General features: G+C 61.3%; 1 protein-coding gene and 1 long non-coding RNA gene across 3 annotated transcripts; one reads left to right on the forward strand and one right to left on the reverse strand.

Annotated features, from left to right (window-relative positions):
• The first annotated feature begins 2939 nt into the window (after positions 1-2939).
• On the forward strand, positions 2940-27024 carry GLIS2 (GLIS family zinc finger 2). Its single transcript, XM_031002653.3, has 7 exons — positions 2940-3665; positions 19646-19883; positions 20781-20953; positions 22237-22413; positions 22496-22629; positions 22711-22829; positions 24159-27024. Exons 2-7 carry the CDS (start codon positions 19712-19714, stop codon positions 24956-24958), a joined length of 1575 nt encoding a protein of 524 aa, XP_030858513.3. The 5' UTR covers positions 2940-3665; positions 19646-19711; the 3' UTR covers positions 24959-27024.
• On the reverse strand, positions 12050-15783 carry LOC129527536 (uncharacterized). Of its 2 annotated transcripts, XR_008672522.2 has the most exons (5): positions 15684-15783; positions 13843-13907; positions 13030-13178; positions 12672-12756; positions 12050-12177 (listed from the first exon to the last, which is right to left on the reverse strand). It is a non-coding gene; the product is annotated as an uncharacterized lncRNA (long non-coding RNA). The 2 variants fall into 2 exon arrangements; XR_008672523.2 differs by lacking the exon at positions 13843-13907.
• Positions 27025-27154: the final 130 nt, after the last annotated feature.

The raw sequence follows: 27154 nt of genomic DNA on the forward strand, positions 1-27154 counted from the left end.
GGGAGGACATGCCTCCATGCCTGTTGTTCACCTAGAAGGAGAAATGGGGCCTGGCTCTCCTGCAATGGCAGCTGCTGCCTCCTGGAAAAGCAGAACCTAGAGAAAACAGCTCAGAGCCTGGACTTGTTGGCTGTCTCCACTGCCTGTCCCCCACCTTGACAGCTACCTGATGCCCCAGGGAAGTAGTGGGTTAGAGAGCACAAGCTTTGGATTCAGACTGCAGACACATGGAGACTGCAATCTGGACTATGCCTCCTACTAGCTTATACAACCCTGGACAAGTTAGTGAACTTCTTTGTGCGGTTGTCATGCATATAATGAAAATGTCCAGTAGAGAGAAAGAGCTGGGGATGGCTCACACCTGGAATCCCAGCACTTTGGGAGGCTGAGGCAGGAGAATCACTTGAACCCAGGAGGCAGAGGTTGTAGTGAGCCGAGATCTCGCAGCATTGGACTCCAGCCCGGGCGACAAGAGCAAAACTCTGTCTCAAAAAAAAAAAAAAAAAAAAGGTCTGGGGTGTCATTATATTGCCCAGGCTGGTCTCAAACTCTTGGGCTCAAGTGATCCTCCCACCTTGGCCTCATAAGAGTGTTGGGATTACAGGCGTGAGCCACTGTGCCCGCCGTGTCTCTATTTATACAAATAAAAATAAAAGTAAAAAAATAAAATGTCTGGTAGAGAAAAAGAACTGGTCTGGAGGTGGCTCACACCTGTAATCCCAGCACGTTGGGAGGCTGAGTTGGGAGGCTTGCTTGAACCCTGAAGTTGGAGGGAGGCTACAGTGAGGTAGGATAGAGCCATTGCAGTCCAACCTGGACAAGAGAAGGAGACCCTGTCTCTAAAAAAATTCAAAGAAAAATAAAAAAAGAAAGACTGGTCTTGCCAAGAACTGGAAGTTTCTTTTTTTTTTTTTTTGAGATGGAGTCCTGCTTTGTCACCCAGGCTGGAGTGCAATGGCATGATCTCAGCTCACTGCAACCTATGCCTCCCAGGCTCAAGCGATTCTCCTGCCTAAGCCTCCTGAGTAGCTGGGATTACAAGCACGCACCACCATGCCCGGCTAATTTTTGCATTTTTAGCAGGGATGGGGTTTTACCATGTTGGCCAGGCTGGTTTCAAACTCCTGACCTCAAGTGATCTGCCCGCCTCAGTCTCCCAAAACGTTGGGATTACAGGCGTGAGCCACCACGCCCAGCCAATTTTTAAAAAATATAATAGAGACTAGGTGGGAGGTGGGGGTCTTGCTATGTTGCCCAGGCTGGTCTCCAACTCCTGGCCTCCAGGGATCCTCCCACTTCGGCCTCCCAAAGTGCTGGGCTTACAGGTATGAGCCACCGCGCCCGACCGATAAACATTTTTGCTAACAGATTTAAACTAGCGTCTCCTGTACCTTTTTTCTACACACCTCGACCCCAGGGCTGCAGTTCTGCCTGTCTGAGGTCGGATGCGGTCGGCTGCAGGGCAGGGCTCCGAGCTGAAGCGCAGCGATTCCCGGCGCCGGGAGGGGGCGCTCTGCGGGCCTCGGCCTCGGCCCTTCCGGACGCCCGCACAGGTCGCCGGACCCAGAGAGTTGGCCCTTAATAGCCCCCTCCTGGAAGCGCTAGGTCCCGAAACTGGCCTTCCCCCGGGGCCCATCTCCCGGCTAATGTTTAACCCGGCCACACTCCACATTATCCACACTCAGGAGACCGGGGTGAGGTGAGGGTGGAGGCTGGGGGAGGTCACCTCCAAATCGCCAACTTCTGAGCCTTTGCTCCAGGCAAACGGCCTTCCTACATCCCTTCCAGGTATCAACCTACAGCTCCTGCGCACCTACTATGTGCCCATTTCCACAATAGGTCATGAGCACCTAATATGTGTTCATTAGACCAAAACATGAGCATCCATTACGAGTCCACACCAACTATGTGTGCATTCACCCACAACGTCCTGAGCACCTACTATGTGTGCATTCTCTTAAAATACAATGAGCATCGATTGTGTGTCCACATAACCTATGAGCACCTACTGTGTGTCCATCTGGGCACCAGCCCATGAGCACCTACTATGTGCCAATCCTTGTGCCTGCCATGGATGCCTTGTGATCAAGAGCCACGTGCTTCGGGCTCTGGCGGGGACCGCAGCATCAAATGCACGAATGAAGACGGACTTAAAACCAGCGTCAGATGCCTCACCTCTAGGGGATGCTGATTCTGGGATGCCTTTTTCGTCTCCTAGGCTCCTCAAGGCCAACTGCGTTGGGAAGAGGGGGGTGTCCAACAGCAGGAGGGCTGTTTTTTTGAACTACGATTTGCCAGCATACAGCAGAGCAGCAAGAAGATAACAGGGCGGGGGGGCACGGGATTAGCCCAAACAAACAAAACACACTCAGAACGCGAGTCTGTGGTTCAACACGAGGCAGAAAACAGCTGGGCCGGGTGCGGGGCTTCTCCGTCGCGTGTATCCGCTCACTGCACTCGCTGCCCTGGCCGCGGGCGCCGCGCAGGGTGCTGATGTCCAGGAGGGATCTAGACCTCCCGCGGCGCTCGGGCTAGTGGACGCAGGTGGTCCCAAATGCTGGGACCAAGCTAGGAACCAAGCGGAAGCTCGGATTGCTCGGCATCGGGCCTCGTCCTTATTCTACCGTGAGGGAAACAGAGACCGAGGGCACGGCAGGGAGTCGCCCGCCGTCTGACCAGCGTGAGGGGTTGCGCCGGGCCCCGAACCCTGGTTTGCGCCGCCCGGCATCGGGATCCGGGACCTCTGCCCGCCGGGCGCTGCCTGCGCGTTCCTGGAACTGGGCTGGGCGGAGAAATCAGGGCCCGCAGAGAGGCATTCCTGCCGCCTTCCCCGCCGCCCGGGGCCGCAGGGGGGCCTGGCCAAGGTGACCCCGCGGGAGGAGGCGAGGGGTCCCCGCCCGCTCCGCCGCCGCGACCTCCTCCATCTTCCCGGTCTGCGGGGCTTTTCCTCTGGGCCCGCGTGCCCGGCCCCCTCCTCGGGCTTCCCCGAGGGCGGGACGTCTCGGGCTCCCCCGCCCCCCCCAGGCCACCTCCGGGCCGTGTCCTAGCGCTGCCCTCGGGCCGGGGGCGGGGCCGCGGGGGGGTGGCGTGAGGATGGGGCCGAGGAGGACGCGCGCGGCTCGGCGCCCCCCTTCCCTCCCCCACCCCTCCCTCCCGGTGCCCGCTCCCCGCGGCCGCGCCGCCCTCCCTTCCCCCTCCCTCGGCCCAGCGCCGGCTCCCGCCGCCCCCTCCCCCGACGCGCACGCCCCGCCTGGCAGCTGGCGCCCCGGGCCTGGGGCCGCAGCGGTGAGAGGGGTTTTGCTGGGAGGGAGGGAGCGAGCGAGCGAGGGGAGGGGTGGGGTGGAGGCCGCCCCCCGCGCCCCTCCTCCTCGCCCTCCTCCGCGGCCGGCGGGCCCTCCTCCCGCCGCCTCCCTCCTCCCTCCTCCCGCCCGCCCGCCCTCCCTCTAAGACATCCCCGCACGGCCCGGCCGCCGCGGCCACCTTCCCTGCCCGAGCTGCAGATGTGGCGGAGCGGCCGGGCGCCGGGCGGCCGTGCCAGGGGAGCCCGCGCCCTGTGAGCCTCGCGCCCCGGCCCCCGCCCGCCCCGGCCCCTCCCCCGCTCGGCTCCCCGCGCCCCCCGACCGCCGGAGCCCGCAGCCCGGATCCCGATCGCCCCCGCCGCTGAGGTAGGAAGCCCCCCGGGCGTCGCGCCGTGGGGACCGGGCCGGGGCGGGGGTGGGGGCCCGCCTGTCGCGCCGGGGCTGCGGGGCCCGAGGGTCTCCTCCCCCGCTCGCGTCCGCGCCCCGGGCCATTGTGAGCCCTCGCCGAGGCCCCCGCGTTCGCTCGCTCGCTGGCTCGCGCGCTCCCTCCCTCGCCGGCTCCCCGGCCGGGTCCCTCGAGCTCTCGGTCTTTCTTCTCCCTCCTTCCCTCCCTCCGTCTGGAGGCCGGGCCGAGCAGCGCCCGGGCCCGGGGCGGGCGCAAACTTCAGCTGGGAAGTTGGGCGGCCGCGGTGGGGGGCGTGCGGCGAGGTGAGAGGGGGGTACCCGGAGCCTGGGCATGAAGTTGTCCGGGGCAGCCGCCCCTCCTCTCGGCCGCGCCGGGGCTGCTGCTAGGAAGGGCTTTGGAAGGTGCCTCCTCCCTTGGCCGGGAAAGTCTCCCTCCTGCTGCCCCTCGCAAGCCCAGGTCCTTCCTTGGACCTCGGGAAGGGGCGTCCCTGGGGGGTCAGGACTGGGAGTTTGGGACAAGTCCGGCACTTGTTACTCCCCTGCGGTCCGGGTGGACGCAGGCGACCGGCCTGGCAGGGAGGAGATGGCAGGGGGTCCATACTCGCCGGAGGGCGGGTCTGGAGCGGGTGGAGGAGGGGGCGAGGCAGGTGCATCCCGAGGGAGGAGAAGCACGCACAGCTTCCCCGCTGGCCCCCTGGGATGGGGCTGGAATCCAGGCTGGCACCTGGAGGCCTTGGCATGCTGCCCTGCCCAGCAGGGTACTCGGGCCACAGCAGGGCAGCGTGCAGCCTGTCTGCCTGTCCAGGAGGGCCCGCCCAGCCTGGCCAGAGGGTGGCCGGGAAGCAATGGTTTCAAGGAGTTGCCCAGCCCTGCCCTGGGGCCTGGGAAGCTGGAAGGGATGCTGGGAGGGGCCCTGGGCCCCCAGCCATCACAGCCCAGGATCTTGGCTCTGGAGGGAACGCTTGACACTGACGGGGCAGCCAGGCCGGCTGGGGACCTGGCCAAGGCCTGGGCTTGGTCTGGGCCATGGAAAGGGCCTGGGCCATGGTTCTGGGAGGCTGGCACCCTGGGTAGTAGGCCGCCATCCTGCGTGTCCTGGCATCCTGGAGGGAAGGTGGGGCCAGCCTGCGGCTGGGGAGGAAGCCCAGAGACACTGCGCTTCGGAGGGCCTTCCAGCCCCCGGGCTCAGGGGAGGGGAAACCGGCCCCTTGGGTCACCCCTCCCTAAGCCCCATTCTGGTGCCACAGTGCCACAGCTGTCCAGGCCCAGCCCACACACCCATCCCTGGTGACCTCGGACCTCCCCCTCTGCTTCTCCTTCTCCCCAGAGCCCAGGCTGGGCCTCCTAGCTGGCCTGGCCTGCACAGGGGGAGGGGCTGCACCTGGGAGGCCCCTCCCGGGACACCCTTTGCCAAGCTCCAGCCTGGCCCATTTTACCACCCACCTCCAGCTCAACTTGGCCCTGTCTGCAGCCAGCCAAGCAGGAGACAGTGCCAGGGACTTGGGATGGTGTTTTGGGGGGTGTGCGGACCCCTTGGAAGCAACCCTGTTTTTCTTAGCCTTTCCTCCTCCCCCTCCTTTCCGGAGCTGCCATTAGCGCTGACCCCCTGTGCCTGCCCGCCCTTCCCTGTCTGTGACCTTTGACATTTGGTGTTAAATCCCTCCAGCTGGGGCTCTTCGGCCCCTGAGTGACCCTGGCCCAGGCCCCCTGGGGAGTTCTCTCCTTGCTCCTGGCTCTCTACACAGGGACACCTGCCAGTCCCTCCCTCACCAATGGGGAGGGGGTGCCCTGGGAAGCCAGACAGTGAGTCACCCCACTTCCAGGCACCGCTGCTTTTGGGGTCAGTGGCTTCTGGGGATTGGCTAGAGCCTAGTCACAGCCTGGAGGGTGACCGGGGAAAGCCCCTGGCCTGGGAGTCTCCTGCCCTGGGTTCAAGTCTTGGCTCCACCACCAACTTCCAGTGGTCCTTGGGTCAGGCTCCTCCCCTCTCCCGGCCTTGTCTATGAAACCAAGGGGTCAGACCAGGTGAGCTCCCAGAGTCCATGAGAAGCCTGAGTGGAGGGGGGTCAGGGGGAGGAAAGAGGGTGTAAATCCAGCAAAAGCCAACTCTCAATTATCCGAGGGTGGAGCCCGGATGAATAACTGGATGCCACAGACATCCCAAAACCTCATTGCAAACAATCGTGTGAACCGCGTCCCCCCAAAGCTTTTGTTTCTGAGAAACCCAGCTGCAACTGGGTAGCCACAGCGATTTCTTCCCCCGCCTGAACTCCCCTTGCAGGGAGGACAAGTAGAGGGCTGAGAGTGAACAGGCCGGAGGGAAAACAAAGGTCTCCCAGGGCCCCTTCTCGGGGCCTGGAGGGAGGCCTGGACCCCATTTCCAAGGCCCCCACTCTCCCCTCCACCCTCCTTCCCGGCCTGGCCTTGGCCCCGGGCGGTGGGAGTGTCCTCTCACCACCTAATCCTCTCAGGGTCTGGGCAGCCGTATAGGAGGAAGAATGTGTTTTCCCGGCAACAATTTCCCATGTGTATTTCTAGCCACCCGCTCCACTCGCCTGGAATCTGAATTCCCCACTTGGACCAGGGGGTGAGGGCCAGTGCCGGCCAGGGTTTGGGGCAATCTCTGGATGAGGGAGGGTGGCGACAGCTGTGACTGGGGGACCAGATGTGGAGCTCTTGTGGGGCATCTTGGGGGGGCTCCTGGGGAGGCAGTTTTGTGGGTCACCTGGCCTGACCCCCAGCCCCAGAGGCTGCCTCCGAAGGTTCCTGCCTCTAAGGGGAGGCCCAGGGGGCTCTGGCACCTAAGGAGGAAATTGATTCCATGGGAGAGGCCCTGTGCTGGGTGGAATTGGGGCGGGGGTGGCTGCAGAGAAAAGTGTCCCCTGAATCCCTTCCTCTCCTCATGGCTATAATTGTTACTTTATTTCACAGCAGGTGACTGAGGCCACAGGAGAACCCCGGAAGGTCCTGGGTGGTCTTCCCCTCACCCAGATAAATGCCCTTCTCAGGGGTAGGGGGCATCCCCAGCTTGGCGGGGCTGTGTATTGAGCAGTAAGAGACCCTCTCCCTGCTGGCTAGGGGATCTCTGGGACCAGCCGAAAGATGCTCTCCACCCTCTGCCTAAGTTGCCTCCCTTCCCAGGGGCTGTGAAAGGGTCCACAGAGATGGGTTGAGGCCCTGATGTGTATCTGGGGGTTCACGTCTCTGGGAACTTGCACCCTGCCCCAGCCTGCTGCCAGCCCTGGGTGTGGGGACCACAGCCCTAGCGAGTCTCCCGGGCCACATCTGCCTCTCAGTGGTTTCTGAGGTGGCCGCCTCCGCCCCACCCTGGTGAATTCTAAGTCAGGCGTGGCTGGGGGCGGGGACTCCGCACTCCAACAAGCACCTCTAGTACTCTGCTGGGGGGCCAGCGTGGGGGGCACTGCTTTGATCCCAGGGACTAGAGAGGGATCATGGTGATGATGGTGGCGGGGTCTGCAGGGCACAGCCTGGAGGAGACCCAGGTTTCTCTCCTGGCTCCGGCTTAGCCCCTGGGTGAGGCTGGGCAGGCACAGAGGCCGGGTGCTCGCCTTCCACTCCCCCGCTCCCCCAGATGGGCTGGAGGATTCTGGTTAGCTGGTGGCCAGGCTAAGTGGGCCTGGGGGGCATGGAGATGGGAAGTGATTCCAGCTGAGGGGTGGGGGCTTCCCATCTGCCCCAGCAGCCCCTGCTGGGGGATGGGTGGGGGCTGAGACTCTTCCAGTTCGATGGCTGGGGGGCAGGTGACTTGGGCTCCTTGTGCCCTTAGTCTTCGGTGCTTGAGAGGCCAGGTAGTGCCCACCGCAGGGATGGGCCGGCCTGTGAGTGTCACATGTGCGTGCACACGGACTCCAGCCTTGGCAGATGGCTGCCGGGGAAGGGACGGAGACCCAGCCCTGGCCCCTTCCTCCAGTCATGGCCAAGGGCGGGTGGGAAGCCAGCAGAGGCCCCAGGAGACCGCTGAGTGGACTGAGTCAGCCCCCGGCCGGGAGCCTCCGGAAAACAATCCTGCCCGTCACATGGAGGGTCCCCACCGCTGGCACAGCACGCTCTCAGGGCAGCCTCGCTGGGACCCTGGTAGTCAAGAGGTCGTTGGAGGCTGGTGGGGGGAAACTGAGGCTCTGAGACATTTGAGGGTTTGGCCCGAGGTCACTCCCAATCGGAGAAGAACAGAGGGGAACTGGAGTCTGGGGCTGTCTGGCCCTGACCCCTGAAATGTCGGTTTAGCCTGGGAATCCCCCCAGCTCCACTCCTGCCCCCACATCCACTGCAAGGGCATGACGGGGGCCAACGTGTCTGGAAGAAGCCTCTCCCCTTCCCTGCATTGTCTGCCTGGGGCTGTCTAGCAAGTCCTGGCCTGCCTTGGCCAGTTCTCCCCTGGGCCACTCCCGCCTTCATCCAGAGCCCCCATTCCCCACCCCAACTCCCAGGCAGACTGACTCTGAGCTGGGATGTCCCCTGCCCGCAAGGCTGTAGGGGCCTCCATTGTCCTCCCTATTCTGAAGTCCCCCCAACCCTGTGCTGGTGCTCGTCTCCCTGCCAGCCCCGGCCTCCCCCAGCACCCCCCAGAGCACCTAGTGGTCACCCTGCTTGGTTCTAGGGACACTGGGCCCCGAGGGCCTGGAGCCACCAGGCCTGGCAGATCCTGCCAGTGGGTGTTCCCCTTTGGAAGGAAAAGGACCTCGATGGCTTTGGAGGCTGTCCCCGGCTTCTGGACTTGCTTTCTTCCAGAGTAGGCGAGCAGAGAGGGGCGGGTGGCTGAGGAGGAGGGCATGGGCTGGAGTCCTGTGTGTGCGGTGCCCTGCTGGGCCTGCTCTTGCCCAGCTGTCTGGGGCTGGGGGCCAGGGCTGGGAGGGCGTGGCAGGAGATGGAGCTGGGGGGGATCTGGGCCCTTCCCACCATCCCAGCTGGCCAGGGTGGTTCCTAGGGGCCACCACACCCTTGTCCAGCTCTGTTCCTGGGTCCCTTGCCTGGGACGGGGAGAAAGAGGCATCTATGTCAGGAGACCAGCCCCTGCTTCTAGCCTTGACCTTGGGCAAGTCACATTCCTCTTTGGGCACGAACCCCCCCATACCTACCCCTCCCCTCCTCACTTGGGGGTAAGGGCGGGAATGTCTGTCGAGTGAATGAATACATGAATGAGATGGACTCATTTGCGGAGTGCCAGGTGTTGGGATATGTGAAGGGCAGGTGCCACTGTGCCACCTAAGGTGAGTGGTTGGGGTTGTTGGAGCTTCGGCTGTCCTCTCAGCAGGCCCCCTCCTGTGGATGGGGAAACCCAGGCCTAGTTTTCTCATTCTGGGTTCCCTGCCTCACTGCCCAGTTCACTGTGGTGGATGGGGTGGGCTCCGTGCCAGGGGCCGTGGGAACTGGGGCAGGGGTCTGCTGGTGAGGCCTTCTCTTCAGTAGCCACAGCGGGTTTGGAGCTGCCCGGCGTCCCAGACGTGTCCCAGCCCACTCCCAGTCTCCCTTCTTGGAAGGAGGCTCTGGATGCCAGGGCCAGTGGGAGGCCTGGGGCTGAAGGTCGGCGCTGTGTACACCACGCTGTGCACAGGTGACACTGTGGCTTCAGTGATGCATTGGCAAGGACTTGGACCCGGGACAGCCTGCCTCCAGCGGGGGTGGACAGAGGCAAGTCTTTGCCCAGCAGGCCGTCGGGTACCTGGACCCACAGCCTGTGTGCAGCTCCAGAGACCGAGGTTGGGGAGGGTGAACCAGGGAGCACTTGGTGGAGGAGGGGGCAGAAGGGGATGGTGGCTGGAGGAGAACAGGGGGGCATGGATGGTGGTGAGGGAGGAGCTGGCACCTGGGAGCATCAGGTTCCCAGGGAGCAGGGGATCCTGAGGAAGGGAGGTGCCAAAGGAGAGGGCCTGGGGCAGGAGGCTCTGGGCTGAGAGAGCAGGTGGCACTCTTCTGTGTAGAGCCCTCTGTGGCTCCCCAGTGCCCTCTAGGTTCTGTCCCAGCCTCTCTGAGGGGCCTCTTTCTCTCCTGCCTCCTTGTCTACTCCATGACTGGTAGAGTCACTGCAGATCAGCCGGGCCATGCCTCTGGTCCTTTGTGGCACTGGGCTTTGGGGTCTGCGGGCGAACCCAGCTGTGCCCCTTGCTGGCTCTGTGACAGTGGCAGGTTTCCCCACATGGAAAATGGGGAAAATGGCATCCGTTCACGGGGTCATCAAGGTGATGGACTGTGTGCAGCAGGCATGCTGACCGGGCACCGGCTCGCAGGGCTCCCACCTCCCCAAGGCTCTTCACCCCATATCCATGAGGCTGACCCAGATCTGTGCCCGACCCCCTGCAGGAGCAGCCGCCCCGACACTGTTTCTCCCACCCCACCTTGGTCGGGGCACCCTCAAGGTCCGGTTCGATCTAGCAGGGCCTGGCATTGGAATGCATGAATGCGTGGTTGGAGAACCGAGGCAGGAGGGCAGGCCAAGGTCCACTGCCCGCCTTACCCACTCCTGCTCTCGGAGTTGGCAGGTGCCGTTCCCAGTGGACCTGGTACCTGGCCCCAGGCAGGGGAGGCGTGGGCCACGGGCATGCCCCGACCCCCCAGGACTTAGGAGCTCCTTGTGGGATCTGCCTGCAGCCAGGCGTGGCTTGGGAGGCGCGGTGTTTCCTTCGCTCTGGGGACCCGGCCTCATCCCTGCTCTCCCCCAGAAGCCAAGGCTCCTGAGTCCTGGCCCTGACACTGGGGCAAGGGGTTACTGTGATGTCCTGTGTGTGCCACATTTGTGCACAGGTGTCTGTACATCCGGGGGTGCTGTGGATCCCTGCTCATGTCCTGTGCTACACTGGCCCATCCCTTTGCTGGCCTCACATAGCTCTGGCTGGGTCTGCCGAGAATGGCAGTGCCGCCTGGCAGGGCCTGGGCTGTCTGTGCCCCAGCCTTGCTGGGCGTGCATCCCTGTCTCGCTCCCTGGTGCCAGCCCCTCCCAGGGATTTGGGTGGCAGGGCCCAGTGCTCTGGTCCCCTCCCCTCCCAGCCCGGGTGGGTGGGCAGGTGTGGGGGCTGCGGGGCGGGCTTTCCTCTGGCTGGGGCCCAGGTGCAGGCGGTGCTCATAGCTCCAAGCACCCCCCCAAAGCTGGGCAGACAGGAAAATACCAGACATAGTTGTGCAAAGGTGCAGCAGCGGGCAGGCAGCGGGGGGTGGAGGCCGCTGCAGCAGGGGCCCGGAACCACCAGGATGGGGAGGCCTCTGTGCCAGGCCGGCCCTGCAGCTGGACTGCCATGGCCATCTGTGTGAGTGCGTGCGTGTGTGCTGGGGCTCCCGGAGCCCGGTGTCACCCTCCCTGCTGGCGTTGGAGAAGGAAGTGCATCTGGTGGGGCATCTCCTAGGAAGCCCGGGCTGGTGCAGGGCAGGGAAGCCCTCCGGCCCGTCTTCCAGCTTCAGCTCTGCCTGAATTATCTGGGTGACCTTGGCAGGCCCAAGTTGCTGTGCAGGGAACCCCCAGCCTGGGGCCGGAAACAAGAATCCTCTCGGTTACCAGTAGCTGGCAGCTTCTTTATGGCAGGCATGGGGACAAGGCCCTTCCTTGCAAGATGCCCTGAATCCCAGGGACCATTGCCGTGGTGTCTGTTACCTACAAGGAAACCAAGGCTCAGAGACAGCAGGGACTTTCTGAGTTCCCACAGCCAGGGGTGGCACAGGGGGCTGTAACCAGGCAGCCTGGCCCTGGGGCACACTGTGAACACGCAGAAAAAAGATCCCTGGCACGTCCCATCTTCAGGTGCTTTCCCGAGGACCCCACGGCAGAGGGCAGAGGTCAGCCCTGGCTGGGTCACCTGGGGCCCCTTGTGTTCCCACCCCGGGAGGGGGTCTGCCCTCCCAAAAGGTCCGGGGGTGCTGGCTGAGTGCCCCGTCTTGGGAGGGGGAGGGGCTGCCTACTGAGCCAAAGGTTCCCAGGGACGGTGAATCCCCCACTCTTCCAGGAAGTGCCGCCTGCCCTGGCCCCTCTCCTGGGATCTGCTGGGCCAGGCCTCAGGATAAGCTCCTCCCTCCCCAGTCCTGGGAGGAGGCCTCTCTGCAGCCAGCTCCTTCCAGGGTTGATCAGGCCTTCCCGGGGCCTTCCAGTGCTCTTTCTTTGATGCAGTTGGGCTCTGGAAGGTGGTTAGGGCCAGCTGTGGTCACTCCCCAGGATCGAAGAGGTGTGAGGTTCTTTGAGGGGCATAGGCTTGTTTAGGGTGCACGCTGGCTGGCAGGTGGCAGAGCCCAGGTTCTCCTGGTTCAGGGTGAGACTGCAGTGGCATAGAGGGGATGGCCAGTCCCCACTCAGCTGCCCTCACAGCGGTAGACGGGCCAAAGGCTATGGACTCATGCACACTGGCGACGATTCATTCAGCACGTTTTATTAAGCACCTACTATGTGCCAGGCACCGTTCTCCGTGCTGAACGTTACGGACGAAGGAGAAGCACTCAATAGTGATTGGATGTGCAGCACTGCATTGGTTTCTCCCTGAAACCCAACATGGGGGTCCTATATAATCCCATTTGGGATGAGGGGGATGAGGCACAGACTGAAGAGACACGCAGAGGGAGTAGCAGAGCCGGGTGGGGCCCCAGGTTTCGAGTCCGGTTCTGCTGCCTGGTCAGGAAGGGGGGCCCTGAGAGGACGAGGCCTCCTGCCTGGGGCCCCCAGCAGGCTCTGCCCCTGCCCGCCAGCCCCTGCTGCTGGGCGGCCAAGGAGGGTGGAGCTCTTGGCTAGAGCAGGGAGCCGCAGCTGGTTCCCAGGAATTCAGGGCTGTGGGGCCGTTTGCTTTGGCAGCAGATCTGCCCTCGGCTCTCCAAGCCTCCTGGTGGGCCCCCCACCCCAGCCAGCCCCTCCAGCGCCCACCCACTGCCTGCTCTGCTATCCCTCCTAGCCCCACAAGTCCCTGGGCGGGGAGGGGGTACCAAGCCTGAGCCCCTGACATAGGAAGGGCCAATAGTGAACATGGCTTCTGGACTTACCTGGGGTTGAAACCCAGCTCTGCCACGGACAAGCTGTGTGACCTTGGATGGGTCACTTCACTCCCCTGAGCCTCAGTTTTTGCATCTGTAAAATGGGGATGAAACAGCACCTGCCTTCACAGGAGAGGCATACCTGTCCGCACCTGGCTGTGGGTACTGTCCTCATGCTGCTTGCCCGTGGCTTCTGGTTGTGGGTTTGCCACCTACTTGTGCAGCCTGGGCTGGATGCCTCCCCCTTCAGCCCTCAGTTTCCCCATCTGTAAGACCATAGTGCTGAAGTGATGGTTCCAGTAATAGACTCAGGGACACCCACAGACCAGGGTTTCGCTGACTGGTTCAGGAGTGACCAGGGACTCACTTCCTCTTTCTGTTAAATTAGAAGACGACGGGCTGGGCGTGGTGGCTCCTGCCTGTAATCCTAGCACTTTGGGAGGCAGACACAGGAGGATGGCTTGAGTCCAGGAGATCGAGACCAGCCTGGATGACACAGGGAGACCCCCCCCATCTCTGCAAAATAAAAAATTTAAAAATTAGCTGGGTGTGGTGGTGGTGCACCTGTGGTCCTAGCTGCTCTGCAGGCTGAGGCGGGAGGATCTCTTGAGCCTCAGCGGCAGTTAGCCATGATCACGCCACTGCAGTCCAGCCTGGGAGACAGAGCAAGACTCTGTGTCTTTAAAAAAAAAAAAAAAAAAAGGCCAGACTTGGTGGCTCACACCTGTAATCCCAGCACTTTGGGAGGCCGAGGTGGGCGGATCACGAGGTCAGGAGATCGAGACCATCCTGGCTAACACGGTGAAACCCTGTCTCTACTAAAAAAATACAAAAAAAAAAATTAGCCGGGCGTGGTGGTGGGTGCCTGTAGTCCCAACTACTCAGGAGGCTGAGGCAGGAGAATGCTGTGAACCTAGGAGGCGGAGCTTGCAGTGAGCTGAGATCGCGCCACTGCACTCCAGCCTGGGTGACAGAGTGAGACTCCATCTCAAAAAAGAAACAAACAAACAAAAAAAAACAAAGGTGACCACATAGACTTCTGAGAGATGCATCTTGAGGCCTTGTCCCCAAGTTCTCAGCTAAATGGCCACTGCTGACCGAAAGGGCACTCACAGGACACTCCAAGGCAAGGGGTGTTCCTCACATTGCCCTTGACAACACTGCCACACTGGTCACTCACCTGACCCCATGCTGCTGGGAGCGGGGCAGGGATGCAGCCCCATCTTACAGAGGACCCGCTTCCTTCTGCAAAGAGACCAAGTGCTTCTCAGGGTGGGTGCACACAGCCCCCCAGTGCACCCTGCACCTCCACAGGCTCAGGGCCTGCCAGCCACCCTCCCCCAAGCAGGAAAGGAGGAGCTTTTTTTGTTGTTTTTTGAGACAGGCCGGAGTGCAGTGGTGTGATCTCGGCTTACTGCAGCCTCAAACTCCCCAGGCTCAGGCGATCCTCCCACCTCAGCCTCCCGAGTAGCTGGGACCACAGGTCCCTGCTTCCACGCCCAGCTATTTTTTTTTTTTTTTTTTTCCGAGATGGAGTCTCGCTCCGTCGCCCAGGCTGGAGTGCAGTGGCACGATCTCAGCTCACTGCAACTTCTGCCTCCCTGTTTCAAGCGATTCTCCTGCCTCAGCCTCCCGGGTAGCTGGAATTACAGACACCTGCCACCACGCCCGGCTAATTTTTGTATTTTTAGTAGAGACAGGGTTTCGCCATGCTGTTGGCCAGGCTGGTCTGGAACTCCTGACCTCAGGTGGTCTGCCCTCGGCCTCCCAAAGTGCTGGGATTACAGGCATGAGCCACCGCGCCCGGCCACCGGCTGATTTTTTTATTTCAAACGGGATTTTTCCATGTTGCCCAGGCTGGTGTAGAACTCCTGCACTCTAGGGATTCTCCTGCCTCGGCCTCCCAATGTGCTGGCCTTACAGGCGTCAGCCACCGCGCCTGGCCTAGAAGGAGCTTTATTCAGAGCAGGACTCCAACCAGCTCCCTATTAGCCTAGTGATCTCAAGCCTCAGTTTCCCCATCTGTGAGACCGGGAAAATGACAGCAGCTCCTGCCAGGCAGGGTTGTAGAGGGCTCATTGAATCCATGGACAGATGGGCCTGACACGTGGTCAGTACCTAATGGTCCTTTACCCCCTCTGGTGTATGACCCACCCCAGGCCAAGGGGCCCTGGAAGAGACTGTCTTTTCCGGGCCTTAGTTTCCCTGAGTGTGCTGGGTCGCCCCGTGCCTTCCAGTAGGGAGGGTGGGGACAGTGGCCGGCCCCGCCTGCCGGGGCGGGATCCTTGGCTACCTGGCCTGGCCGGGGACTGCGGGCGGGGGGCCGGGTGGCTCCGCCAGCGCTGCAGCTGGGGGCCGTCTGCTCGGGCTGCGGGCAGGCACACAATAGCAGCCATTGTCTCGGCCGGGGTGGCGGGGGGCCCGTCCAGCCCACCCTCCGGGTGACCCCCGCCCTGCGGGGGGTGGGAAGGGCCGGGCGCGGTCCCCCGAAGCCCCCGCCGCCCCGGTGGTCCCCGCGGCCGCCCCCGCGCTCTTCCTCCCTCGCCGCAGCCGCTTCCTCCCGCTCGCCCCGCTCTAATTAGTTCCTTTTGCAGCTGGAGGAGCCGCGCAGCGGCCGGTTCCGCGGCCACCGCGGCGGCCCCCACCCCCCACCGACACCCCCAGCCCTCGCCCCAACCCCTGGGCCCTTGCGTGTGGGGGCGCTGCCCTGGGCGCATCCCGGGCTGAGTGCTCGAGAGACGCGGCCCTGGGCTCTGTGCACCCTCCACGCTGCGCCGTCCCACCAGGGGGGAAACTGAGGAACGGAAGGCTCTACCAGGAGGCGCAGAGGGGCGTGGGGCCGGCGGGCCTTGCGCTGCGCCCAGGGAGCATCCACGGGGTGCCCCCACCTGACCGAGAGCCGGCTCCTGCCCTCGGGACCCCGCAGTAATTAGCACCCAGGCCTCTGGCTGAGCTTGTCCGGAGCCAGGCTGTCGGCCTCACGCTGGGGAGAGCCACGGCCACCCGCTCATGGGCACTCACTCAGGGTTCCCAGGTTGCAGGCCCGCTGCTCCCCGCTCTGGGCCTCCGAGGCTTTCAGGAGAGCAGGAATCTAGCTCTCGCCTGCCCCCTTCACCCAGCCGGGAACAAAAGCACAGAGCAGAGCCCAGAACTGGCTGCTGCCGGTCGGGGCGGGGGTGGAAGGGGAGGCTTTAAGGCTGGCCAAGGTCAGAACTGAAGCAGGGTCACTGACCGTCTCCCCTCTGGGGTGGGGCCTCCACTGGAGGAAAAACTCTGGGTGGGGAGGGCCTGGAACGGGGATGCTGGGAGGTGTAGGGCTGGGGGCAGCTCCTTCCTTTCCCGGGGGCAGGGACGCAGGCCGTGTGCCGGGCTCTGGCCTGCATTGGAATGAACCCCTGCCTCCCTGGCAGGACCCAGTGGCAGGAAGTGTGTGGGGGTACCCCTGGGGACTGGACCTGCTGATGAAGGGGGGGCATTGGAGTCCTCCCTCTGGCATTGGGCCGTGTGGCTGGCCCCACCTGGGGAGACAGGCTCCTCCTGGGGAAGTGTCCCCTGCAGGCCCTAAGAACAAGGTGACTCAGGGCCCCTGGCTCCCCCGAGTCCCCATCTGTCCTGGGAAGGCAGTGGGGCAGGTGCCAAAGGATGTTGCTTGGGCAGCGCTGCCAGTGAGTGTCCCCGTCAGCTGGAATTCCCAGTTCCCAAACCATCCTGCCCTTGTGGTCCCCTTCTCCGGAAGGGTGGGGGTGGGGGTGAGGACAGAGGCTGTGGGGAGGCCTGTGGCCCCAGGCCAGCCAAGGGACCAGGCCACCAGCCCTTCCTGGCTCCTGAATTCTTCATCAGCATAAATATTTACTTCCTTCCTCCCCGTCCAGGCTCCCAGCACAGAGGAGCTTCGGGGAGGCTGGATTGCGCCTGTGTCTAAAAATAAACAGGTAGCAGGACGATAGACACACAGATAGACAGATGGAACTGGCAGGGGTTCAGGCAGAGGGCAACTCCCTGTCCAGCCAGAGAAGCGGTGGAGGGGACCCTGGTCCATCCATCACTGTCACCCACCCACCTGCTAGCAGGGGTGTGGTCCCTACCCCACCGCATCTCTGGGAGCCCCTGGCCCATGCATGGCCTGGGAGGCAAATTCAAACAATCTGACAGCTCCAACAGGGGCGAATCGCAGATCTAGGTCCCACGGCCTAGTGCAGCTGCCCTGGCTCTGATGATGCAGCCTTGGGAGAGGTGGGCAGCCCCCCTGTGCTGAGACCCCCGTGTCAGCCATGTTGGGTTGGGGTCTGGGGATGTGTCCTTAGAAGCAGAGGATCTCCAGTGAAGGGGGGACCATTTTATGCCCTACTTGCTTGGAGAGTCAGGGCAGAAGGGGAGGACGTGGGAGCTGCCTTCCTGTCCTGCCCTGTGGACAGCATCTGGGCAGCTCTCCCCACTCACAGGCTATGCTAGCCCCCAGGGAAACACACGGGGGCATATCCAAAGTATTTCACCATGTAGTAGTTATGTCCACCAAGGCCTCCCTTTGGTATTGAGTAAAGACCCCAATACCGCGAAAGACGGGATCTCACAGTGTGATTGTGTGGCAGTTAGATTTTCAAGTTGTAATAATCCCAGTGAACAAACGCAAGGAAATGTCGTGTTCAACCGCGTAGGAAAAGATTGCTGCTCTGAATGTGAAGTTTGGGTTTAGAATGAAGCGTTGACCTTGTTCTTGGGTCGGTGGATACTGTTAGATCATTTGCATGTGAGGAAAATTACACCAGGTGAGGCGAGGTGGCTCACACCTGTAATCCCAGCACTTTGGGAGGCCAAGGCGGGCAGATCACCTGAGGTCAGGAGTTTGAGACCAGCCTGGCCAACATGGTGAAACCCTGTCGCTACTAAAAATAGAAAAATTAGCTGGGTGTGATGGTGTACGCCTGTAATCCCAGCTACTTGGGAGGCTGAGGCAGGACAATCGCTTGAACTCGGGAGGCAGAGGTTGCAGTGAGCCCAGATCACACCACTGCACTCCAGCCTGGGTGACTGAGAGACTCCATTTCCAAAAAGAAAATGAAAATTAAACCAGTGAGAAATTCTAAGAAAAATGATGAAAATTACAGCATGGGAAATTATACTAAAAGAATACCATCTCCAGTAAAAAATAATTTCTACACATTTATATGTTAACCCCCAGATACAGCTGGTCAACTCCACCAACCCTGCCCCAGCTGGCCAGGCCAGGCCACAATCCCCAGCTGCCCCCTGGTGGCGACCCAGCGCCCTGGGGCTCCCTGGCTTGCAATGCCTCTCCTCTAGGCCTCTGCAGGGAGGGCGGCGGGGCCCCTGGCTGTGCCCACTTTCTCGGTTTGCCTGGTGCAAGTTCCTTGGAGGTGAGCGTGGCTACCTGCCGGCCATTTCAGAGGATGCTCCTTGCCCCCTGGCCTGGTTCTAGATCTTTGGGGTCAAACAGGGTGGGAGTCCGGAGCATGGCTCCTGCTCTGTCAGAAAAGGCTGTTAGGACACGGCTAGCCAGTTCCCGGGAGATCTGGCTTCAGGCCTTGAATCTTGTTGGGAACAGGTCCCCCAAAATCTGGCTGTAAACTAGCCCCAAAACTGGCCATAAATAAAATCTCTGCAGCGCTGTGACATGTTCATGATGGCCATGACGCCCACGCTGGAAGGTTGTAGGTTTACCAGAATGAGGGCAAGGAACACCTGGCCCACCCAGGGCAGAAAAACTGCTTAAAAGCGTTTGGTTTTTTGTTTGTTTGTTTGTTTTTGAGACGGAGCCTTGCTCTGTCGCCCAGGCTGGAGTGCAGTGGTGCGATCTCGGCTCACTGCAAGCTCTGCCTCCCGGGTTCACGCCATTCTCCTGCCTCAGCCTCCCGAGTAGCTGGGGCTACAGGCGCCCGCCACCACACCTGGCTAATTTTTTTTTTGTTATTTAGTAGAGTCGGGGTTTCAGCGTGTTAGCCAGGATGGTCTCTGTCTCCTGACCTCGTGATCTCCCCGCCTTGGCCTCCCAAAGTGCTGGGATTACAGGCGTGAGTTACTGCGCCCGGCCAAAGGCGTTCTTGAACCACAAACAATGGCATGAGTGATCTGTGCCTTAAGGACACGCTCCTGCTGCAGATAACTAGCCAGACCCATCCCTTTATTTCCCATAAGGAATACTTTCAGTTAGTCTATAATCTATAGAAACTATGCTCATGACTGGCTTGCTGTCAATAAATACGTGGGTAAATCTCTGTTCGAGGCTCTCAGCTCTGAAGGCTGTGAGACCCCTGATTTCCCACCCCACAACGCTATATTTCTGCGTGTGTGTCTTTAATTCCTCTAGCGCCGCTGGATTAGTCTCCCGACCGAGCTGGTCTTGGCAAATCTGATAGTTCTTCCACTTCTGAGCTCTGCGATCTGAGGCGATGCCTGTAAAAGACTCAGTTTCGCCAAGTGTGGTGGCTCAGGCATGTAGTCCCAGCGTTTTGGGAGGCCAAGGCAGGAGGATCGCTTGAGGCCAGGAGTTCGAGATCAGTTGGGGCAACATGGAGAGACCCGATCTCTACCAAAAAAAAAATTTTTTTTTTAATTAGCCAGGAGCAGTGCCTGCCTGTAGTCCCAGCTACCAGGGAGGCTGAGGTGGGAGGATCGCTTGAGCCTAGGAGGTCGAGGCTGCAGTGAGCTATGATTGTGCCACTTGCACTCCAGCCTGAGTGACACAGCGAGACTCTGTCAGCAAATAAAATTCAGTTTCATGGCAAAATGAAGAACATGAGCTTTGTCTTCCCCAAGAGACTCATGGGAAGCAGATGCGGAATCTCTGAGGAGGCTGTTGGCTCTCCCCCCATGATAGCTGCCGGCCAGGTCGCTCGGAGGGTCTCCCTACCCAGGAGACAACCTCACACTGCCCCCTGCTCCTGCTCCTGTTAGACTGTCATGAGTACAGCCCGAGGAGAAGCCTGGGGTCTCAGTGCCACAGCACAGCTCCTGTCCTTCCCCAGGTTCCTGCGTGAAGACCAGCTGGGAGCCCACTGCCTGCTGCCACCTCCAACTCCAGCCCCCTCACCATGCACTCCCTGGACGAGCCGCTCGACCTGAAGCTGAGTATCACCAAGCTCCGGGCGGCAAGAGAGAAGCGGGAGAGGACGCTGGGTGTGGTCCGGCCCCGTGCTCTGCACAGGGAGCTGGGCCTGGTGGATGACAGCCCCACACCTGGCTCTCCAGGCTCCCCGCCCTCAGGTACTGGCCCTGGGCAGGGCAGGGCAGGGGTACTCAGCCCTGATCCAGTCATGGTGACAGGGAGAATGGCCAAGTGTGTCCACCAGCATGTAGCTGCAGCCCCTCTCGGCTTCCGGTTCACGGGAAGCCCACACGCTTGTCCTTCCATCCGCCCAGCAGCGTATGTCTGCAGGGAGGTGGGAGCTGCAGTGCCCAGCTCACGTGGCTGGCACACGATGCAAACTGAGGCCTCTAGGCAGATCTGGAACAGAGCTGGTCGGGCAACCAGGCATTCAGAAGGAGTGGCAGCAGTCCCAGGACCTGCACCCTGGGCTGTGGGGTGGTGCCGCTGGCCAACCCGGGCAGCAGAGGCTGGGTCTAAGCCCAGGAGGTGCCTCTCAGGGATTCCCGGTGCTTGGGCCCAGGGTGGTGTGCACCACTTCTGCCCTGCCTCCAAGAGCAGAGTCACCTGAAAACCAGATTCACCGCTTGTCTGAAGGGGAAGGCTATGGGAGCAGCCCAGCCCGAACCTGCCACTTTACAGAAGGGAGCACTGAGGCAGGAAGGGGCCTGGGAAAAGCTAGAAAGGTTCCTACTTGCCCGCCTGACAGGGACCCAGGGGCCCTGGGTTCGAGTCCTGTTCTGTTATTAACCCTGCGTGCCAGACCATTCCCGTCTGCAAAGTGGGCACTTCCCCCTCCCGGCTCACGGGGGCCAAGCTCTGGCGGCTGGTAAAGCTCAGAGGTGGTGGGTGGTGTCACACACCTGTCAGCTCCACAGGCTGCTCCTCAGATTCGTGTGGTCTGGGGGCATGGCTGGTGTCTGCTCCCAAGGTCACAGTGGGGGTTCGGAGGCAGGAGTACCTGGCCCACCGGGACTCTATGCTCCAGCACACCCTGAACTGTGCCTCTCCCTTAGGCTTCCTGCTGAACTCCAAGTTCCCTGAGAAGGGGGAGGGACGCTTTTCAGCAGCCCCTCTCCTGGACCTCAGCCTGTCACCACCATCTGGGCTGGACTCCCCCAATGGCAGCAGCTCGCTGTCCCCCGAGCGCCAGGGCAACGGGGACCTGCCTCCAGTGCCCAGTGCCTCGGTAAGGAGGGGTGAGAGTTCCGGAGAGAGGGGTGGACTGGTTTCCTGGGGTTGCCATGACAAAGTACCCCAACACTGAGTGGTTTAAAAAACAGATGTGTTACCCCTCATAATTCTGGAGGCTGGAGTCTACCTGGAAGGCTCTAGGGGAGAACCTTCCCTGCCTCTCTCCTGCCTTCTGGCAGCTTCTGGCAATGCCTGGCACTCTAGCCTGGTAGCTGCTTCACTCCAGGCTCTGCCCTGTCTTCACACGGTCTTTGTCCCTCTGCGTCCGAATCTCTCTCTGGTTTCTCTTATAAAGACACCAGTCATGGCCGGGCACGGTGGCTCACACCTGTAACCCCAGCACTTTAGGAGGCCAAAGTGGGAAGATCGCTTGAGCCCAGGAGTTCAAAACTAGCCTGGGCAACATAGCAAGACCCCATCTCTATTTATTTTTTTGAGACAGAGTCTTGCTCCACTGCCCAGGCTGGAGTGCAGTGGCCCGGATCTCAGCTCACTGCAACCTCTGCCTCCCGGGTTCAAGCGATTCTCCTGCCTCAGCCTCCCACGCTGGGACTACACGTACACACCACCACACCTGGCTAAATTTTGTATTTTCAGTAGAGACTGGGTTTCACCATGTTGGTCAGGCTGGTCTTGAACTCCTGACCTCAACTGATCCGCCCATCTCGGCCTCCCAAAGTGCTGGGATTACAGGTGTGAGCCACTGTGCCCAGCCTTTTTTTTTTTTTTTTTAAACAGGGTCTAGCTCTGTCACCCAGGCTGGAGTGCAGTGGCATCATCTCGGCTCACTGCAACCTCTGCCTCCCAGGTTCAAGAAATTCTCCTGCCTCAGCCTCCCAAATAGCTGAGATTACAGGCATGTGCCATCACGCCTGGCTAATTTTTGTATTTTTAGCAGAGATGGGGTTTCACCATATTGGCCAGGCTGATCTTGAACTCCTGACCTCAAGTGATCCGCCCACCTCAGCCTCCCAAAGGGCTGGGATTACAGGCGTGAGCCACCGCACCTGGCTATATATATTTTTTAAATTAAGAAAATAAAAATTAAAAAGACACCAGTCACTGGGTGTTGGGCCCACCCTAATCTAGTGTGACCTCATGTTAACTTGATTACATCTGCAAAGACCCTAGTTCCAAATAAGGCCACATGCACAGGTAGGGGCTGGGGAGAAGAGGACCTGAATGTCTCTGTTTGGGGACACCATTCAGTCCACTACAGATGGGACAGGGGGGCTCTGGGCCAGCAGGACCTTGACTAGCTCTCCCCTCACACCCCAGGACTTCCAGCCACTGCGCTATTTGGATGGTGTCCCCAGCTCCTTCCAGTTCTTCCTGCCCCTCGGCTCCGGGGGGGCCCTGCACCTGCCTGCCTCCTCCTTCCTTACCCCTCCCAAGGACAAGTGCCTCTCGCCAGACCTGCCCCTGCCCAAGCAGCTGGTGTGTCGCTGGGCCAAGGTGAGTGGGGGCCAGGAAGAGTAGTGTGGAGTCTGGGGCAGGTCACCCCGCATGGGCTCAGAACACTTCCCATCCTCCGCAGTGTAACCAGCTCTTTGAGCTCCTGCAAGACTTGGTGGACCATGTCAACGATTACCATGTCAAGCCCGAGAAGGATGCGGGGTACTGCTGCCACTGGGAGGGCTGCGCCCGCCATGGCCGAGGTTTCAACGCCAGGTGAGGTGGGGAAGAGAGGGGTAGAGGGAGGACTGGGGTCTCCAGTGAGCTGAGCCATGCCCCCTGCCCTCCCTGGAGCAGGTACAAGATGCTCATCCACATCCGCACACACACCAACGAGAAGCCGCACCGCTGTCCGACCTGCAGCAAGAGCTTCTCCCGCCTGGAGAACCTGAAGATCCACAACCGGTCGCATACAGGTAAGACGCCGGGGCCGGGCGGCTTGGCCCATGAAGAGGGCGCTCAGCTGAGACCGGCTGGGCAGGTCCCCAGGGGGAGGGGACTGTTAAGTAAATCGCGGGCCTCAGAGATGAGGGTTGATCTCATCGCCCAGGGGTCCCTTTTCCAATGCAGTTTGCTAGGGGAAGCATCCCCTGAGGGTCAGACCCCCACCCAGCACCTGCTCTTGGAGCACCAATGCCATTTCCTGGTTCCCGTGGGTATCATCTGACTAATGCCACCTCTGTGATCGCAGAGGCCAGGTCGGCTTCACTCCTCACTACAGCCCAGGCCCATAGCAGGACAGCTCTGGCTGTCGGAGCCACAGACATAATTTTACATTTCCTAATCGCTGCATAAAATACAGCAAAAATAAATGGGTGAAATTAATTGTAATATGGTTCGTTGACCCCGGTACATCCAACGTGTTATCAATTCATTATTAAAGACAAATCAGTGAGATATTAAAGTTCTTCATTTCATGACAAAGCCTCAAGGAGCTGATGTGTATGTTTTTTCCTGGTGTTTATTTCACCCTGGCAGCACATCTCCAGGTGGAGAGCCATGTATCAGGTCAGTCACTACATGTGGCCCCCTGCTCTGGCCAGGGCAGCAGAAGATGCCTGGTGAACCTTCAGCCATTTGTTGAGTGAGGGCAGTAGCGCCCAGGCAGCACTCCCTGTGGCCAGGCCCACGCTGGGCGCCTCGTGCCAGGATGTGATCTCCAAGGCCATGGTGTCTTTTTTTTTCTTGAGACAGACTCACTCTGTCACCCAGGCTGGAGTGCAGTGGCATGATCTTGGCTCACTGCAACCTCTGCCTCCCAGGTTCAAGTGATTCTCCTGCCTCAGCCTCCGAGGTAGCTGGGATTACAGGCACCTGCCACCACACCCAGCTAGTTTTCCTAGTTTTAGTAGAGATGGGGTCTCACCATGTTGGCCCTGCTGGTCTGGAACTCCTGGCCTCAAGTGATCTGCCTGCCTTGGCCTCCCAAAGTGCTGAAATTACAGGCGTGAGCCACCGGGCCCGGCCTCCAAGGCCATGTTCTGCTGCTGAAAGGCACACCCTCTGTAGCAGAGGGTGCAGGGCGAGGCCAGGCAGAGCTGGCGTCAACCAGGCTGAGTTTTCCGCCTCTGTGCCGTGCCTGGGGGCAGATCTCATGCCATGTGCTGGGGATGCCCCCTGCCCCCAGAACTGGGGCGTCTGTGTTCCCAGGGAGTGCTTGGCCTGGGGAAATGTTGAGTGCATGGGGTGAGACCCAGGAAGGGGAGAGAGCCCTCATGGTGGCACTGCACTGCACCACCCTGCAGGTGAGAAGCCCTACGTCTGCCCCTACGAGGGCTGCAGCAAGCGCTATTCCAACTCCAGTGACCGCTTTAAGCACACGCGCACTCACTACGTGGACAAGCCCTACTACTGCAAGACGCCCGGCTGCCACAAGCGCTACACGGACCCCAGCTCACTGCGCAAGCACATCAAGGCCCATGGCCACTTCGTGTCCCACGAGCAGCAAGAGCTCCTGCAGCTGCGCCCACCCCCCAAGCCGCCACTGCCCGCCCCTGACGGCGGCCCCTATGTCAGTGGGGCCCAGATCATCATCCCCAACCCAGCTGCCCTCTTTGGAGGCCCTGGCCTGCCCGGCCTACCCCTACCCCTGGCCCCCGGCCCCCTCGACCTCAGTGCCCTGGCCTGTGGCAATGGTGGGGGCAGTGGGGGTGGGGCGGGCATGGGCCCTGGGCTGCCAGGCCCCGTCCTGCCTCTCAATCTGGCCAAGAACCCGCTGCTGCCCTCGCCCTTTGGGGCTGGCGGACTGGGCTTGCCTGTGGTCTCCCTCCTTGCTGGCACCGCTGGTGGCAAGGCCGAGGGGGAGAAGGGGCGTGGGTCGGTGCCCACCAGGGCCCTGGGCATGGAGGGCCACAAGACGCCCCTTGAAAGGACGGAGAGCAGCTGCTCCCGGCCAAGCCCCGATGGACTCCCCCTGCTGCCAGGCACCGTGCTGGACCTGTCCACGGGCGTCAACTCAGCTGCCAGCAGCCCAGAGGCGTTGGCCCCTGGCTGGGTGGTCATCCCACCGGGCTCGGTGCTGCTCAAACCGGCTGTGGTGAACTGAACCCATCCTGCGGACAGTTGTGGTGGCCCCTCCCCAGCAGCTCCTGGCACTGCCCCCGACGAACGGAAACTCTTCTGTGAAATAGCAATAATGTCCTACTGCCCGGGCAGCCCCAGCCCAGCCCGCCGGGAGCAAGGATGGTGCTAGGTCATTCATGGCTGGCCTCCCAGCCCCCGGGTGGGGACCTGGCCTGTCATGCAGGGAGAGCTGTGCTCCTGGGTGCTGAAGCCTCGCTCCTGTCTGTCCCCCACCACCTGGCCCTCAGCTTCTGAGAGGCTTTCCCCTGCCCGACCTCCTCCCGTTTCCCTCTCCCACCCTGGCACCTCCCTCACCTAGTGACCACCCATGGCAAGTCACCCTCTCCCAGCAGAGGGGGTGGCATCTGCCCTCCCTGCTGGCACCAGGCTCCCCCTTCCTGAGAGGAGCCCCCAGGGACCAGAGGCCTGCCCTTCCCTCCTAGGCTTACCCAGCCCCTGCCCTGGGGGCTCCTTGGACCCCTTTCCCTCTGACCCTGCCTCCAGAGGGAAAGCAAGACAGATGCAGGCCCCTGCAAAGCCCCAGGTAGAAGCATGCCCCCCAGGACAAGGCGCCTCCCACTAGTTAGGAGGAGGCCCGCTCTGCAGCCGCCGTCCTCATCCCAGGCCAGGCCTGCAGTACCAGACGGGATAGCTGGCCACTCCACCCCTGCACCCCGGGGTCTCCTCCCTCTACCTTTTGGGGCACCCTGGGAGCGTGGGAAGCAGGTCTGAGGGTCCCTGAGCTGGCAAGGGGAGGTGCCAGGCCAGCTGTGGTGCCAAGATACTGAGTGACCTGGGCCCTGGCTCAGGGAGCATGTGGGGCCAGGCCCAGCGCCCCGTCTTCCTCCTTCTACCCCCACTGGGCCTGGCCTGGGCAGCGCCCCTTGCAGACGCCTTCGGGTCCTTGGTCCTGTACCAGGAAGGGGAGGCTGGCTGGGGACGACCGACCACAGGCTGGGACACAGCTCCTGGTCTGGGGGCTCCAAGTGACAGCATGCAGGGGAGGGGGCTCCCAGTCAGTGCTGTGTTGGGAGCTTTCTGGAGGCTGTGGACTGAAGGCCTTGAGGGAAGCGGTGGCTGGAGGAGGGTGCTGGACCCATGACACATTGCTTCCTCTGGCTTTTCCCTGCTGGGCCGCTTTCTCAGAGGCACTTCCCCACCCCTAACACCCAGCGGGCCCCCCCCCAGGTTCTGTGCCACTCAGAGGGACCCTGGCAGGGGCCAGAACCACTTAAGGGTGGTGCTGGAGGGCCTTGTGCCCCAGTCCCATCCCAGGACACCCTGAGGGATGGACGCAGCCATGCACCCCCCCATCTGGGGCCTCTCCCTGCTCCCTCTCCCACCTGGCAGCTGGGAGTTCTGGCTTCTAGGCCTGCCCTGTCACCAGGCCTCTGAGTGGCCAGGCCCTTCCACCTCCCCATCTATAAAACGAGGCAGCTGCCCAGACAGCCTTGGGGTCCTTAGTGGCCCTGCAGGTCCTCTGGCAGCTCTGCTGACCCCACCCTCTCCCGGACTGCCCTTCTGTCCCAGAGGGGTCACCCTGACCCGGCCCACCTTGCCATTGGGCTTTGGACTCCAGCCCTGACAGGGCCCAGCCACACTGGCTCTGCCCCTCGAAGGGGCTATGAGCAAGGTAGGAGGGAGCTGGTCTCCTTTCTTCGGGCCCCACCGAGGCCCTGAGCACCCCCCACCCCTGTGAGGGCCCCAGGCCTTAAGTCCCTGGCGGGGTCATGGGTTTGCGACTTGAGCAGAGTGGAGGAACAGGGCACTGGAAGGCCGACGAGCTCAGCATGCGACTCGGTGACGGACCAGGCTCGGCAGGGCCGGTGTACTTTTTGTGGTTGTCATTGGTGTGTTGTTGCACATTCCAGGACGTCAGTATTCTAACAGGTTCTAAGTGCCTTTCTATCGTAGCTTATGTTTTCCTCCTCTTGGCTCCATTGCTGTTAGCATAGAGTTTTAAAAAAGAGATAAGCTAATGACTATAACAATATATTCCTCCATGGGAGAGGAAGTTTATAAAGAAACAATAAAAGTGAGTTGCAAAGATGGCTTGTATGTCGTGGATGTGCCAGGAACCCGGCCCTGACATGAGGCCACCACTGCCCTGAGCCCCTGCAGGCCTGATCCGGGCTTTCTCCCCGACCCTGCAGGTGCCCCTCCCTCTCAATCTGCTGCT

The sequence above is a fragment of the Gorilla gorilla genome, chromosome 18 (assembly GCF_029281585.2).
Source record: "Gorilla gorilla gorilla isolate KB3781 chromosome 18, NHGRI_mGorGor1-v2.1_pri, whole genome shotgun sequence".
NCBI classification, from domain to species: domain Eukaryota; kingdom Metazoa; phylum Chordata; class Mammalia; order Primates; family Hominidae; genus Gorilla; species Gorilla gorilla.